Raw genomic sequence first — 13,920 nt, forward strand, 5'->3', positions numbered from 1 at the left:
TTAAAAAAAAAGGGGGGGGGGGCTGAGAAGGTGGCTCAGTGAGTGCTTGCCTTGCATGCATGAGGCCCTGGGTTCGATTCCTCAGCACCACATAAAAGAAAAAAGCCGGAAGTGGCACTGTGGCTCAAGTGGTAGAGTGCTAGCCTTGAGCTGAAGAGCTGAGGGACAGCACCCAGACCCAGAGTTCAGGCACCATGACCAGACCCCCCCCCCCAAAAAAAAAAAAAAAAAAAAAAAAAAAAAAAAAGCCGGGCCCTGGTGCTCACACCTATAATCCTTGCTACTCAGGAGGCTGAGATCTGAGGATTCTGGAACAAAGCCAGCCTGGGCAGGAAAGTCCGGGAGACTCTTATCTCCAATAAACCACTCAGAAAACAAAGTGGCGCTGTGGCTCAAGTGGTAGAGCACTAGCCTTGAGCTGAAGAGTTCAGGGACAGTACACAGGCCCAGAGTTCAAGCCCCACAACCAACAACAACAACAAAAAAGAATCTCACCAGGTTTGGAACTGTGGTTCAGGTGATAGAGCACCTGTCTAATAAACACAAAGCCTAGGTTCAAACCAAACACTGGGGAGGGGTGGGGGTGGGCATGTAAGGGCTAGGGACCGGTGGCTCACACCTGAATCCTAGGTACTCAGGAAGCTGAGAGCTGAGGTTCAAAGCCAGTCCAGGCAGGAAAATCTGTGAGACTCTTATCTCTAATAAACTACTCAGAAAAGGTAGGATACTGAGGCTCAAGTGGTAGAGTGCTGGCCTTGAGCAAAAAGAAGCTCAGGGACACTTCAGGCCCAGAGTTCAAGCCCCAGGACTGGCAAAAAATACAAAGTAAGAAATATATATAGTTAAAACTACAAGAGAAGAACATGAGCACACAGAAGGAAGACTATATATGCCTAGTGCAAGTTTTGTAGCAACAGCCTGATTGCTAGTTGGTCAGATTGCTGTTCCCGTGGGAACCTAACAGATGGTGATGACGGCACGGGCGCTGCCCAGCCTTGGTGACAGGAGCACCTCTTGGACTCTCCAGTGCCTTGTGCCATGAGCCCGTGAGATCATGCAGGTGTGGGAGACAGACGATGACAGGCACACAGGCCTCCTCCAGGTTGGCGCATGGCAGCCTGGTCCTGCCGTGGCAGCAGGCAGGAGGCCCAGCCTCCCCGACCCACAGCTTCGGAGCACCACATCTCACTTGTGACATGGCTCCCTCCCTCAGACTGCAGGTGCCATGGAAAAAGCACCCAAAACAGAACACACCTCTGAATACATGCAGAGCTTTACAAAGATATTCTCAAGGGAGACCTCAACAAACTTCAAAGGGTCAATATCAAAAGGGGAAAAGACTTACTTTGTAGCTTTGTTTGTATTTTGGTAAATACTGAGGAGCTGTTAATCTATCTTGAGAAATTGTAGAAGTCTATTTTTTGTCACAAAACCTCTTACTGCTTTCAGTAAAGTAATAAGTAATCACTTACTTTGTTTTCATTTTGACAAGAGTTGTTAGAGTCTCTTAACTATTGGGAAAAAAAGGGAGAAGAGGAGGAGAAGAAAGAGGAGAGGTAGGAGGAGGAGACAGAGGAGAAGAGGAAAGAAAGAGGGAGGAGGAGAGAAAAGAGGAGAAGGGAGGGGGGCATTTTTGGCTTTAGGCACTCAAGTTGGGGACTTAGTGCTCTGGACTTTACCCACCAGCAGCCCAGCATTTGGCAGCTACTGTAACTCTCTGATTTTAGCAGCAGTGAACAGCACCAGACACTTGATAGTGTCACAGCTCCTGGGTGTATTTATGAATGTCTGGGACCCTCTTCCTATAGTGACTAATAGCTCAGGGTGCCAAGATACTTCACCCTTACAGTTTGGTGGTTCCAATGGCCAGCGTCTACCATTTCTCTTCTCTGGCTCCATCCCCAGTACATAAAGAAAAAATGCCAAAGCTGGGCGCCGGTGGCTCACGCCTATAATCCTAGCTTCTCAGGAGGCTGAGATCTGAAGATCATGGTTCAAAGCTAGCCCGGGCAGGAAAGTCCGTGAGACTCTTATCTCCAATAAACCACTAGAAAACCGGAATGGTGCTGTAGCTCAAGTGGTAGAGCGCTTGTCCTGAGCTCAAGAGCTGAGGGACAGCACCCATACCCAGAGTTCAAGCCCCATGACTGACCAAAAAAAAAAAAGAAAAAATGCCAAGCAGAAAAAATACAAGATTCAATGAGAGCTGGGAAGGTGGCTTAGTGGCAGAGTGCTTGCCTACCATACATGAAGCCCTGTGTTTGATTCCTCAATACCACATAAACAGAAAAAGCTGGAAGTGGCGCTGTGGCTCAAATGGTAGCGTGCTAGCCTTGTGCTGAAGAGCTGAGGGACAGCGCCCAAGCCCAGAGTTCAGGCCCCACAACTGGACCCCCCCAAAAAAAAACAAAAAAAACAAACAAAAAAAACCAGGAAAGTGCCCCAGGATGGGAGGCCAAATAAGGGTTGTGTGCTTCCTGAAGGCAGGACACAAGCCAGCGGACTTTAAAGCTGTAGGCTTTTTTTTTTTTTTTCTTTTGGTCCTGGAGCTTGAACTCAGGGCCTGGGAGCTATCCTTTAGGTTTAGTTGTTTTTTGTTTTTTTTTTTTCCCTCAAGGCTGTTGTTCTACTGCTTGAGCCACCGTGCCACTTCTGGCTTTTTCTGGTGGTTAATTGGAGATAAGAGTCTCATGGATGGCTGGGAAGGTGGCTCAGTGGTAGAGCGCTTGCCTTGCATGCATGAGGCCCTGGGTTCGATTCCTCAGCACCCCATAAGCAAAAAGAAAAAAGCCGGAAGTGGCGCTATGGCTCAAGTGGTAGAGCTCTAGCCTTGAGCTGAAGAAGCTCAGCTGAGGGACAGCACCCAGGCCTAGAGTTCAGGCCCCACAACAGGACCTAAAAAAAAATTTAAAAAAAAAGAAGAGTCTCATGGACTTTCCAGCCTGGGCTGGCTTTGAACCATGATCCTCAGCTCTCAGCCTCCTGAGTGGTTAGGATGACAGGTGAGAGCCACCAGTGCCTAGCTTGAAGCAGTGTTTAAAGCTGTTCCTGGCGGGGCGCCAATGGCTCATGCTTGTAATCCCAGCTACTCAGGAGGCTGAGATCTGAGGATCACAGTCAAAGCCAGCCTGGGCAGGAAAGTTCAAGAGACTCTTAGCTCCAATCAACCACCAGAAAATCGGAAGTGGAGCTGTGACTCAAAGTGGTAGAGTGCTCGCCTTGAGAGGAAAATGAGCTCCCAGACTAATTTTTTTTTGGGGGGGTGTTGGTAGGCGCTGTCCCTCAGCTCTTCAACTGAAGGCAAGTGCTCTACCACTTGAGGGTCAGTCCCAGACTAATTTCAAGCCCCATGACCAAAAAAGAAAAGAAGTCCATACTGCCATCTGTTGTAACCGAAAAGAATGGTTTAGATTTAGAAGGGGGGAGGCTCGTGAGGATGCTTAGAACTACTCCCAGACAGGAGGTTCCAACAAGGGGTCCTGGGGAGGGGGCCAGCTGGCCAAGGGAGCTTCTATGACACTGGGTTATTAGAAGCCAGGCAGATTGCCATCACTGCGCATCGAGATTGGGCAAGCCTGCCATCCTCTCCTTCCTTCTACCTTTCTCCTGATCCAAGTGCCTACATTCTCAATCTCTAAGCCACGGTGGTAGTGCTATCTGCTTGCTGGCCGGTGCGAGGTGCTGTGTAACTGGAGCATGCCTCCACTCAGCCCTTATGTCAGCTTCTGGGTATGGGGCAGTCCTCTTTCCTATCCGCCCAGCATCCTCTTTTGTTCCTTCCTTCATCGCTGTGATGGTTAATCTCCATCTCCAATTTGAGTGAAGTGTTTAGGAGATTAGTAAAGCAAATGAGAAGAGGGGAAAGCCCTTAGTGTATGCCCCCCCCCCCCCACCTCCTGCTCTGCTAAACCTGGTCCCATCATGATGAGCCAAAATCATCATTATTCTGTTAGTGACTGAGCTCTAATGTGCGGGTTTTCCTTTGGCAGTGCTACTAACATTATACCAAATACTTACTGAGTGCCAGACCTAAATACATTACAGTTATTAATTTGGTCCTTGCCAACCCTGTTGGCAACTGTGCAGGTCAAGAAACTAGTTTAAAAGAATCCTCTCACCTGGGCTGTGGGCATTACAAAGGCAGCAATCTTGCCTGTTCAGCTTTTGCTGATCAATGAAGCCCCCACACAGAACTGGCCAGGAGATGAGAATGCTGGATATGGAGGCCAGGCTGAGGGTAAAGGTGTCTTTGATGCCTGGAGGTTTCTGATGTGTGTAATGGGTGGAGCTACTGAGAGGAAAACGCGTCTGAGTAGACTGGGGACAGGGTGACTAGCCAGATTAGGTAGACACAGGCACATCAGCAAATTGTATAAGGTCTGGAGCTCACAACTGGGTGGTAGATCAATATTAAGGCAACATCAGCATACAGGTGGTAAATGGAGTCTGAATGTAATTTAAGCCAATGCTGAGTGAGAAGGGAAGACCTAGGGCAAAGCCACAAGCAGTGTGCTGATATCTAAGGATCCATCCAAACAGCAGAGGTAGGTGGGAAATGGGGCTGACCTGAAGCCCTGAAGGGATGTATGGGGGCTGGCTGCATTCTGCCTTCTCCCCGTTGTCCCCTGCCCCCTCCTTTTACCTGATAGGTTACCGTCCCAGTAGCTGTGGTTACAGGCAAATGCCACCACACCCTTGCTACCAATCTTTTTTTCCTTTTTTTTCATTACTCAGATTCAACCCAGGTCCTGAAGTATGCCAGACAAGCACTCTACCACTGTGCTACATTTGGTCTGCAACCTATTAGGCATGTGTGTATGTGTGTGTGTGTGTGGGGGGGCCTTGGGGCTTAAACTCAGGGCCTGAGGTGCTATCCCTGAACTTTTTTGCATTTCTATGTTTTGGGGGGTTTTGGTAGTTAATTGGAGATAAGAATCTCACAAGGCTGGTGCCAGTCTCACACACCTATAACCCTGGCTTCTCAGGCGGCCGGCTGAGGTCTGAGGAGTGCAGTTTGACACCAGCCTCGGAAGAAAAGTCCCATAAGACTCATCTTCAATTAACCACCGGAAAACAGGAAGTGGAGCTGTGGTTCTAAAGGATAGAGTGCTAGCCTTGAGCAAAAAAGCTCAGGGACAGTGCCCAGGCCCTGAGTTCAAGCCCCACAACTGACAAAAAAAAAAAAAAAAAGTCTCACAGGGCTGGGAAGGTGGCTTAGTAGTAGAGTGCCTAGCATGTATGAAGCTCTAGGTTCAATTCCTCAGTACTACATACACAGAAAAAACCAGAAATGGTGCTGTGGCTCCAGAGATAGATAGAATGCTAGCCTTGAGCAAAAGAAGCTCAGGGACAGTGCCCAGACCCAGCTCAAGCTGCAGGACTGGAAAAAAAAAAAGTCTCATTCTTTTTTGCCCAGGCTGCCTTCCAACCAACCATGATCCTCAGATCTCAGCCTCCCAAGTAGCTGGGATTACAGGTGTGGGCACCTGTACCAGGCACAAGTATATTTTAAAACATTTTGAGCCAGACACCCGTGGCCAACCAGTAGCCAGATAATCAATCCTTTAGATGATACCTCCACTCTGTGTTGCCTCTCCAGGAACTGTGACTTGGATGGAAAGTGGGAAGCTGGGGGAACTCTTCAACCATCCCCTGGTGACACTTTGCGTCTTTTATGGGGGCGAATGTAAAATGTTATTCTAAGTATTCTCTCTCTCTCCTTGGACTCGATCTTCTTCAACCCCTGGTTGGCCCCCATGGAGGTATGTCTTCCCTGTCTTGTGGGCAGTCCAGCTCTGTGCCCTTCCTTGGGTGGTCTGTATCTTGTAGTGTTGGAGGCCCCTGCTGAAGAGTTAAAAGTGGCTTCGATTGGAAGCAGTAACTCTTCTGCTGCTCATATTAACCTTGGGCCCACCTGAATTTCATAAACTGTCTTGTTTGTGCTGAAAATGCTAAACCATAGATTACTTGAACAAAGCTACTCTGAAGTCAGGACCCACTTTGTACTATAGCTGACCTTGGGTCCCCACAAACTTCAGATGACCAAGCTGGCCCAAGATAAACAGACCCAGGGAACAAACCCAGACCACCAATTATCCCAGCTACAGCTTATCAGAACCCAACCAGCCGGGAAACTCCCTGCTAAGCTTGAACTGCTCTGGCATGTCCAGATGGCCCTTTAAGACCCAGCCAGTTTGATAACTCCCTACTACCCCTAATCGCCTTGGAATGCCCTGCTGAGGCCTCCGGTTGCTGTACATTTGTCAGTCTGTGATTTTTTTTTTCCTTCTCCTTTTGTCACTTTGTAGTTTTTGCCTTTATAAGCCCTGTGAAGTTTCAGCTCGGGCTTCCTCCTACGCCCGCTGTGTGGGTGTGAAGAGCCGCCCGGGTAATCCTTGGACGTCTGACTCTCGGTGGTCTTCTTGGTGGGGGTCCGGCGTCCGGGGTTTTCTCTGAGCCCCGAGCCTCACCTCGGCCCCACACGGTGGTTTGGACTCCGCTCTTCAGCTCCAGGCCAGCCAGCGCTCTACCCCTCCAGACACCGCCTCTCCCGGCTTTATCTGCTTCTGGGTGCTGGGGAATCGAACCCAGGGCTCGTGCACGCGAGGCGAGGCAGGCACTCTACCCCGAGCCACCTCCCAGCCCGGCCGTAGCCGAGGCCCAAGTCCACACAGCCTGGGGGAAAGGCGGGCCTCAAGGCAGGCCTGAGGGAGGCCCGCGGGGAGGGGAGGGAGAGGGGGGCTGGGGAAGGGAGGGGGGACGGGGCGGGGACGGGGGCGGGGGACGGGGGGACGGGGCGAGGGACCGGGCGGGGGCCGGGGCGGGGACGGGGGGGGGGGGGGGGGACGGGAGGACGGGGCGGGGAACGGGAGGACGGGGCGGGGAACGGGAGGACGGGGCGGGGAACGGGAGGACGGAGCGGGGACGGGAGGACGGGGCGGGGGAGGACGGGGCGGGGGACGGGAGGACGGGGCGGGGGAGGACGGGGCGGGGGACGGGAGGACGGGGCGGGGGACGGGGCGGGGGACGGGGCGGGGAACGGGAGGACGGGGCGGGGAACGGGAGGACGGGGCGGGGAACGGGAGGACGGAGCGGGGACGGGAGGACGGGGCGGGGGAGGACGGGGCGGGGGACGGGAGGACGGGGCGGGGGAGGACGGGGCGGGGGACGGGAGGACGGGGCGGGGGACGGGGCGGGGGACGGGGCGGGGAACGGGAGGACGGGGCGGGGAACGGGAGGACGGGGCGGGGGCCGGGGCGGGGACGGGGGGGGGGGGACGGGAGGACGGGGCGGGGGACGGGGCGGGGACGGGAGGACGGGGCGGGGACGGGAGGACGGGGCGGGGACGGGAGGACGGGGCGGGGGACGGGAGGACGGGGCGGGGAACGGGAGGACGGGGCGGGGAACGGGAGGACGGGGCGGGGGACGGGGCGGGGGACGGGGCGGGGACGGGAGGACGGGGCGGGGAACGGGAGGACGGGGCGGGGGAGGACGGGGCGGGGAACGGGAGGACGGAGCGGGGGACAGGGCGGGGACGGGAGGACGGGGCGGGGAACGGGAGGACGGGGCGGGGAACGGGAGGACGGAGCGGGGGACGGGGCGGGGACGGGAGGACGGGGCGGGGAACGGGAGGACGGAGCGGGGGACGGGGCGGGGACGGGAGGACGGGGCGGGGAACGGGAGGACGGGGCGGGGAACGGGAGGACGGAGCGGGGGACGGGGCGGGGACGGGAGGACGGGGCGGGGAACGGGAGGACGGGGCGGGGAACGGGAGGACGGGGCGGGGAACGGGAGGACGGGGTGGGGGACGGGGCGGGGACGGGGCGGGGGACGGGGCGGGGACGGGAGGACGGGGTGGGGGACGGGGCGGGGACGGGAGGACGGGGCGGGGAACGGGAGGACGGGGCGGGGGACGGGGCGGGGACGGGAGGACGGGGCGGGGAACGGGAGGACGGGGCGGGGAACGGGAGGACGGGGCGGGGGACGGGAGGACGGGGCGGGGAACGGGAGGACGGAGCGGGGGACGGGGCGGGGACGGGAGGACGGGGCGGGGGACGGGACGGGGGAGGGGACGGGCAGGGCTCACACGCCCAAGAGCGCAGAGGCGGGGTCTCGATTGGGATCCACACCCCAGTCCTCCCCCGGGGTCCCCACCTCTGTCGCCAGGATCCCCGCAGGCCCCGCGGGCGCCCGGCCTCCCCGCGGCCCGGGTGGAGCGGCGTCGGCGGCCGAGGGTGCGCAGGCGCGGGGCGCAGTGCGCAGTGCGCAGGCGCGGGGCGCGCGTCGACGTGGCCGCCGGAGCCCGGAAGTGGCCGGCGAGGCGGAGAGCGCGGCGCGGCGCCTTCGCTGCTGGGTGTCGGCGGCCGGTCCTGCGTGGCACCTCCGGCGCCGCCGCCATGCTGAAGAGATTCGACAAGAAGGACGAGGAGGCGGGTGAGCGGCGGGTGCGGGCCGGGGACCCCGGGCCCGGCGGGGCTCGTGCTGGGGGGAGGCTCCGGGCCCGGCCCGGCCCGGCCCGCCGCCCATCGCGGTGACCCGCTGCGGGGCCCGGCCCGGCCCGGCCCGCCGCCCATCGCGGTGACCCGCTGCGGGGCCCGGCCCGGCCCGGCCCGCCGCCCATCGCGGTGACCCGCTGCGGGGCCCGGCCCGGCCCGGCCCGCCGCCCATCGCGGTGACCCGCTGCGGGGCCCGGCCCGGCCCGCCGCCCATCGCGGTGACCCGCTGCGGGGCCCGGCCCGGCCCGGCCCGCCGCCCATCGCGGTGACCCGCTGCGGGGCCCGGCCCGGCCCGGCCCGCCGCCCATCGCGGTGACCCGCTGCGGGGCCCGGCCCGGCCCGGCCCGCCGCCCATCGCGGTGACCCGCTGCGGGGCCCGGCCCGGCCCGCCGCCCATCGCGGTGACCCGCTGCGGGGCCCGGCCCGGCCCGCTGCCCATCGCGGTGACCCGCTGCGGCTCGGCCGCGGGCGTTCTCCTCCCCACCCACGGCCGGGCACCGGAGCGCGTTGGGGCGGCCGGATGGGTAGACGGACCGCCGGACCTCCGCCGGGTAACGACCCGCAGGGACGGGGGACCGGGTTGGCCCCTGGCCCGTGGGGGCTCCGTGAAGTGCTAGTTGCCTGAATGAAATCAGAGAGCGTCACCGACACGTGGCTCCGCGGGATTCGCGTCCTGGACAGACAGCGGCAGGGTCTGGACAGATGGCCCCTCCAGTGCCAGCCCCATGCCTCTGGCTTTCCTGGCGAGGCCTCCGTCTGACCGGTGTTCTCCACTCTTGGCTGCAGGAGGAGGTTCCAACCCATTCCAGCACCTGGAGAAAAGTGCAGTGCTGCAGGAGGCAAGTGGGATTTCCCTTGGTCTTCCACCATGAGCACCATCTTCAGGGCAGTCTGAGTACGGTGTAAGGAACCCTTGTCTAGAAGACAGGAGAACTGTGTTCCAGAAGAGAATTGGTTATGTGTACATTCCTCATCTCTCCCTGGTTGAGTGCTTGCTAAGTGTCTGCCAGTCAGTAACTCAGCACATTCTTCACCAACAGGAAAAATTACAAGAATTGTCCATGATAAGGAAAAGGAGTATATCCTTATGAGAATAAGATTGTCTAGTCCTGTGTGTTATTGCCTCTATGACTTCTTAGACCCCATATGTACTTGACAGTGGGTGGCAGAGGGAACATGAACTGGGCTAGTAGATAATACTTGCTGCTGCTTCTTCCTAGGCCCGAGTCTTTAATGAAACTCCTATCAACCCTCGGAAATGTGCCCACATCCTCACCAAGATCCTTTACCTCATAAACCAGGTACAGGATGAACATGAGGGCAGAGGAAGTGGCACTGGGTGTGTGTGTGGGGGGGTGCTCAGGCTCTGTGACAGTCTGTGTGGTCTTAGGGGCAGCCCCGCTTTGAGTTCCCTGAGCATCCAGCTCTGAGTCTGAGGATCCAGCCTGTGCTGACCCATGGCTGGCCACTGGCCTCACCCAAGCCGAGGCTCCTTTTTGTTACCACAGGGGGACCACCTGGGGACCACCGAAGCGACAGAGGCCTTCTTCGCGATGACCAAGCTCTTTCAGTCCAATGATGTAAGTACCCATCTGGCTCTCCTGGGGAGAGCAGCATGACAGGGTGGCAGAGGGCCCAGCAGTCACTAGACTGCTCTGTGTAGATTGGAGGTTTCCTTTCCAATCTGGCCCTTTCACCGAACTGCCTTCCCATGCCTTTCAGCCCACGCTCCGCCGGATGTGTTACCTGACCATCAAGGAGATGTCCTGCATTGCTGAAGACGTCATCATCGTCACCAGCAGGCGAGTCTGGGGCTGTGGGTAGCTCCTTGGATGGGTTCCAGTGACAAAAGTCATTTTTTTTCTCGTATGCACAGCGATGAGACTTTGGACAGACATGTGGCCAGGTGCTATTTCCTCCTGTGTCACTCATACTCAGTTACTGGTGTCACCCTACGCCACCTCTAGAGTGTGCTGCTTCCCTTTTACTACCCTAGCTTGGACTTCCTTTCACTCCCTTTTTTTTGTTGTTGGTCGTGGGGCTTGAACTCTGGGCCTGGGCGCTGTCCCTCAGCTCTTCAGCTCAAGGCTCTACCACTTGAGCAACAGCGCCACTTCTGGCTTTTTTTCTTTTTGCTTATGTGGTGCTGAGGCATTGAACCCAGGGCCTCAGGCATGCAAGGCAAGCACTCTACCACTGAGCCACCTTCCCAGCCCTCATTTTTTTTTTTAAACAAGAAGTTTATTTAAACAACAAGATGCTTCACTGAAGGGAAAACTATCTAGGATTCTTTTTTTTTAAAGAGTAATTTACCCCTACTTAAAGACAGATTGCCCTACATGTAACAGCTATGTACAAAAAGTTATAAAATTGTCCTTGGTTTTACAATGATAAACGAAAGCATTAAAATTTTCCAATCAAACAAGGTATGCAAGGTTTTCTGTTGTTTTTGTTTCTTTTTTTTTGTTAAAACAGAGTAAAATAACTTACCGAAATATAAAGATAAAAGCTGAATGATGGGCTGGGAAGGTGGCTCAGTGGTAGAGTGCTTGCCTTGCATGCCTGAGGCCCTGGGTTCAATTCTTCAGCACCACATAAGCAAAAAGAAAAAAGCCGGAAATGGCGCTGTGGCTCAAGTGGTAGAGCGCTAGCCTTGAGCTGAAGAGCTGAGGGACAGTGCCCAGGCCCAGAGTTCAGGCCCCACGACCGGACCCAAAAAAAAAAAAAAGCTGAATGAGCATGCCACGAATGGAGAAGGGGGATATTTTCACAGAACCAGTATTTTTCCCCATCCCATCTTCATTTGATGTCGATCAAAATATACCGTTGGAGCCAGGTGCCAGTGGCTCACGCCTGTAATCCTTGGTACTCAGGAGGCCGAGATCTGAGGATCTCGGTTCAAAGCTAGCCTGGGCAGGAAACTCTGTGAGACTCTTATCTCCAATAAACCACTAGAAAACCGGAAGTGGTTCTGTGGCGCAAGTGGTAGAGCACTGGCCTTGAGCTGAAGAGTGTGGGGACAGCGCCCAAGCCCAGAATTCAAGCCCCACGACTGACCAAAAAATAAAAAGTATACACACACACCATTGGCCAATTAATTTAATTTTATTTATTTTTTTGGCCAATTAATTTAAAAGAAAAAAAAAAAGCAGCCGGGTGCCGGTGGCTCATGCCTGTAATCCTAGCTACTCAGGAGGCTGAGATCTGAGGATCGTGGTTCGAAGCCAGCCTGGGCAGGAAAGTCTGTGAAACTCTTATCTCCAATAAACCACTAGAAAACCAGAAGTGGCACTGTAGCTCAAGTGGTAGAGTGCTTGCCTTGAGCTGAAGAGCTGAGGGACAGCGTTCAGGCCCAGAGTTCAAGCCCCACAACTGACAAAAATAAATAAATAAAAGAAAAGCAATATGCTTGTGCACATACACCAGTTACTTTATGTACAATAAAGGAATGGGAAAGAGGAAAATGAAAGAATAGAGAAAACTATACTGTCAGGATGTGGTGGACCCAAATTGCAGTTTTTCTAATTAAGAATGTATTCTTGGTCTATAAGAACAAAGTTCTGGAGCAAAGTAGCAGGTTCCCTTGTGTCTTCTGCTGGAACTCATCAATTATATCTTCATCCTCCATTTCCAACTGTGCAGGTGTGTCTGTTTCATTGATGGGCTGCCCATCAAATTGGAATCTGATCTGCCTCATTGACAAACCCTGTTCACAATAGGCTTTCAATAAGTGGTGTGTGCCTCTTCATCTTAAACTGCACCACAGAACCATCCTGCCCTGCCTGCCACCTTCAAATTAATGTGATCGTTGTTCTCAGTCTTGACTCCTTCCTTGGGCTTTTTGTCGGCCATTGCGAGCGGTGGAGTCTCCTCAGATGCCGCTTCACAAAAGAGGTCCCCAGTCTGCACCGAACGAGCACACAGGGAGCACCACAGCCCCCCTTTCTTCTTAAACTAGCTAGCTTGGAATGCTAAGGGAGACCACAAGAAAAACGGATGTATAGAGGGCAGGAAGGCAGGTTATCAGCCCTGTATGCCAATTACTGCTTTCTGCATTAGGCTTGAGGGACTGAGGGGACGGATATCACTAAAGTACAATCCTTAGCTGGGTGTGGGTGGTTCACGTCTGAGATCTAAGGATTGTATACCAGCAAAAATAAAAAATGTCCTTGTGAACTAGGACTTGGTTGTGTGTGTGTGTGTGTGTGCGTGCGTGTGCAGGTCCTAGGGCTTGAACTCAAGACCTGGGTGCTGTCCCTGAACTTTACTCAAGGCTAACACTATACCACTTGAGCCACAGCTCTACTTGCAGGTTTTTTGGTAGTTAATTGGAGATAAGAGTCTCGCAGACTTTTATGCCTGGGCTGGCTTTGAAGCATGATCCTCAGATCTCAGCCTCCTGAATAGCTAGGATTATTACAGACTACTGTGTAGCCCTTATTTTTTCTTGCCATAGTTGTGTGTGTAAAGGTCCATATGTTCATTTGTGAGTGCATTTTGAAAATCATTTGGATATGTACAAGTCTATGTGTAGCTTTGGCAGTACACCAGCAAACAAGATGGCTGTTGTTTCTATAGCTCTAGAATTTAGATGGAAATATCCAATCAGCCAGGCCATTAAGGAATAGAGTGTGAGCCGGGCACTGGAGGCTGAGATCTGAAGATGGATCTGAAGTCCGAGCAGGAAATCCTGACAGACTCTTGACTCTAATTAACCACTAAAGAGATGAACAAACAAGCCAGGTGTGGTGACTCACGTCTACAATCCTAGCTACTCAGGAGGCTGAGATCTGAGGATCTCGGCAGGAAAGTCCTTGAGACTCTTACCTTCAATAAACCACCAGAAAACCAGAAGTGCCGCTGTGGCTCAAGTGGTAGAGCACTAGCTTTGTGCTGAAGAGCTGAGGGACGGTGCCCAGGCCCAGAGTTCAAGGCCTACAACCAACCAAAAAAAAAAGAGAAAAAAAAACAGAATTGGAGCTATGGCTCAAGTGGTAGAACACTAGCCTTGAGCAAAAGGCTCAGGGACAGTGCCTTTCTTTGCTCTGAGTTCAAATCCCAGGACCAGGACAAAAAAAAAAATAGAATGTGATATAATTCATCGACTTGTGATGGACTAGAAGGGTATTAGTTTGGTTTTGAACCAGAAGAGCGGTTTGAGTGGCTTGTTGAAATTATCAAGACAGGTGGGAGGTGAAGCCTACTGTTCTGGGCCACAACAGCAGTAAATGCAGGGTTTCTTCAGCAACTTCTCTGTTTTGGGCATTGAGAAACTACCAGAAGTATCTTAGTAAAAACAGGGGAGTGGCCTGGTTAGTTTTGAGTTTGTTTGTTTGTTTGTTTTTTTGGGTCCAGTCGTGCGGCCTGAACTCTGGGCCTGGGCGCTGTCCCTCAGCTCTTCAGCTCAAGGCTAGCGCTCTACCAC

The 13,920-nt window shown here is 54.6% G+C and overlaps 1 protein-coding gene and 1 pseudogene across 1 annotated transcript in view; one reads left to right on the plus strand and one right to left on the minus strand.

Moving 5' to 3' along the window:
• Positions 1–8,291: 8,291 nt before the first annotated feature.
• The window catches only part of Copg1 (COPI coat complex subunit gamma 1), a 30,524-nt gene continuing 24,895 nt past the window's right edge, over positions 8,292–13,920 (plus strand). Inside the window, exons 1-5 of the mRNA XM_042670325.1 lie at positions 8,292–8,433; positions 9,282–9,334; positions 9,716–9,796; positions 10,004–10,075; positions 10,218–10,297. Coding sequence (XP_042526259.1) covers positions 8,397–8,433; positions 9,282–9,334; positions 9,716–9,796; positions 10,004–10,075; positions 10,218–10,297 — 323 coding nt within the window. The 5' untranslated portion in view covers positions 8,292–8,396. The remainder of the gene's footprint in view (positions 8,434–9,281; positions 9,335–9,715; positions 9,797–10,003; positions 10,076–10,217; positions 10,298–13,920) is intronic.
• LOC122099835 lies at positions 12,025–12,602 on the minus strand (annotated as a pseudogene).

The sequence above is a fragment of the Dipodomys spectabilis genome, unplaced genomic scaffold (assembly GCF_019054845.1).
Source record: "Dipodomys spectabilis isolate Male_0828 unplaced genomic scaffold, ASM1905484v1 ptg000541l, whole genome shotgun sequence".
In the NCBI taxonomy this organism is placed as follows: Eukaryota; Metazoa; Chordata; class Mammalia; order Rodentia; family Heteromyidae; genus Dipodomys; species Dipodomys spectabilis.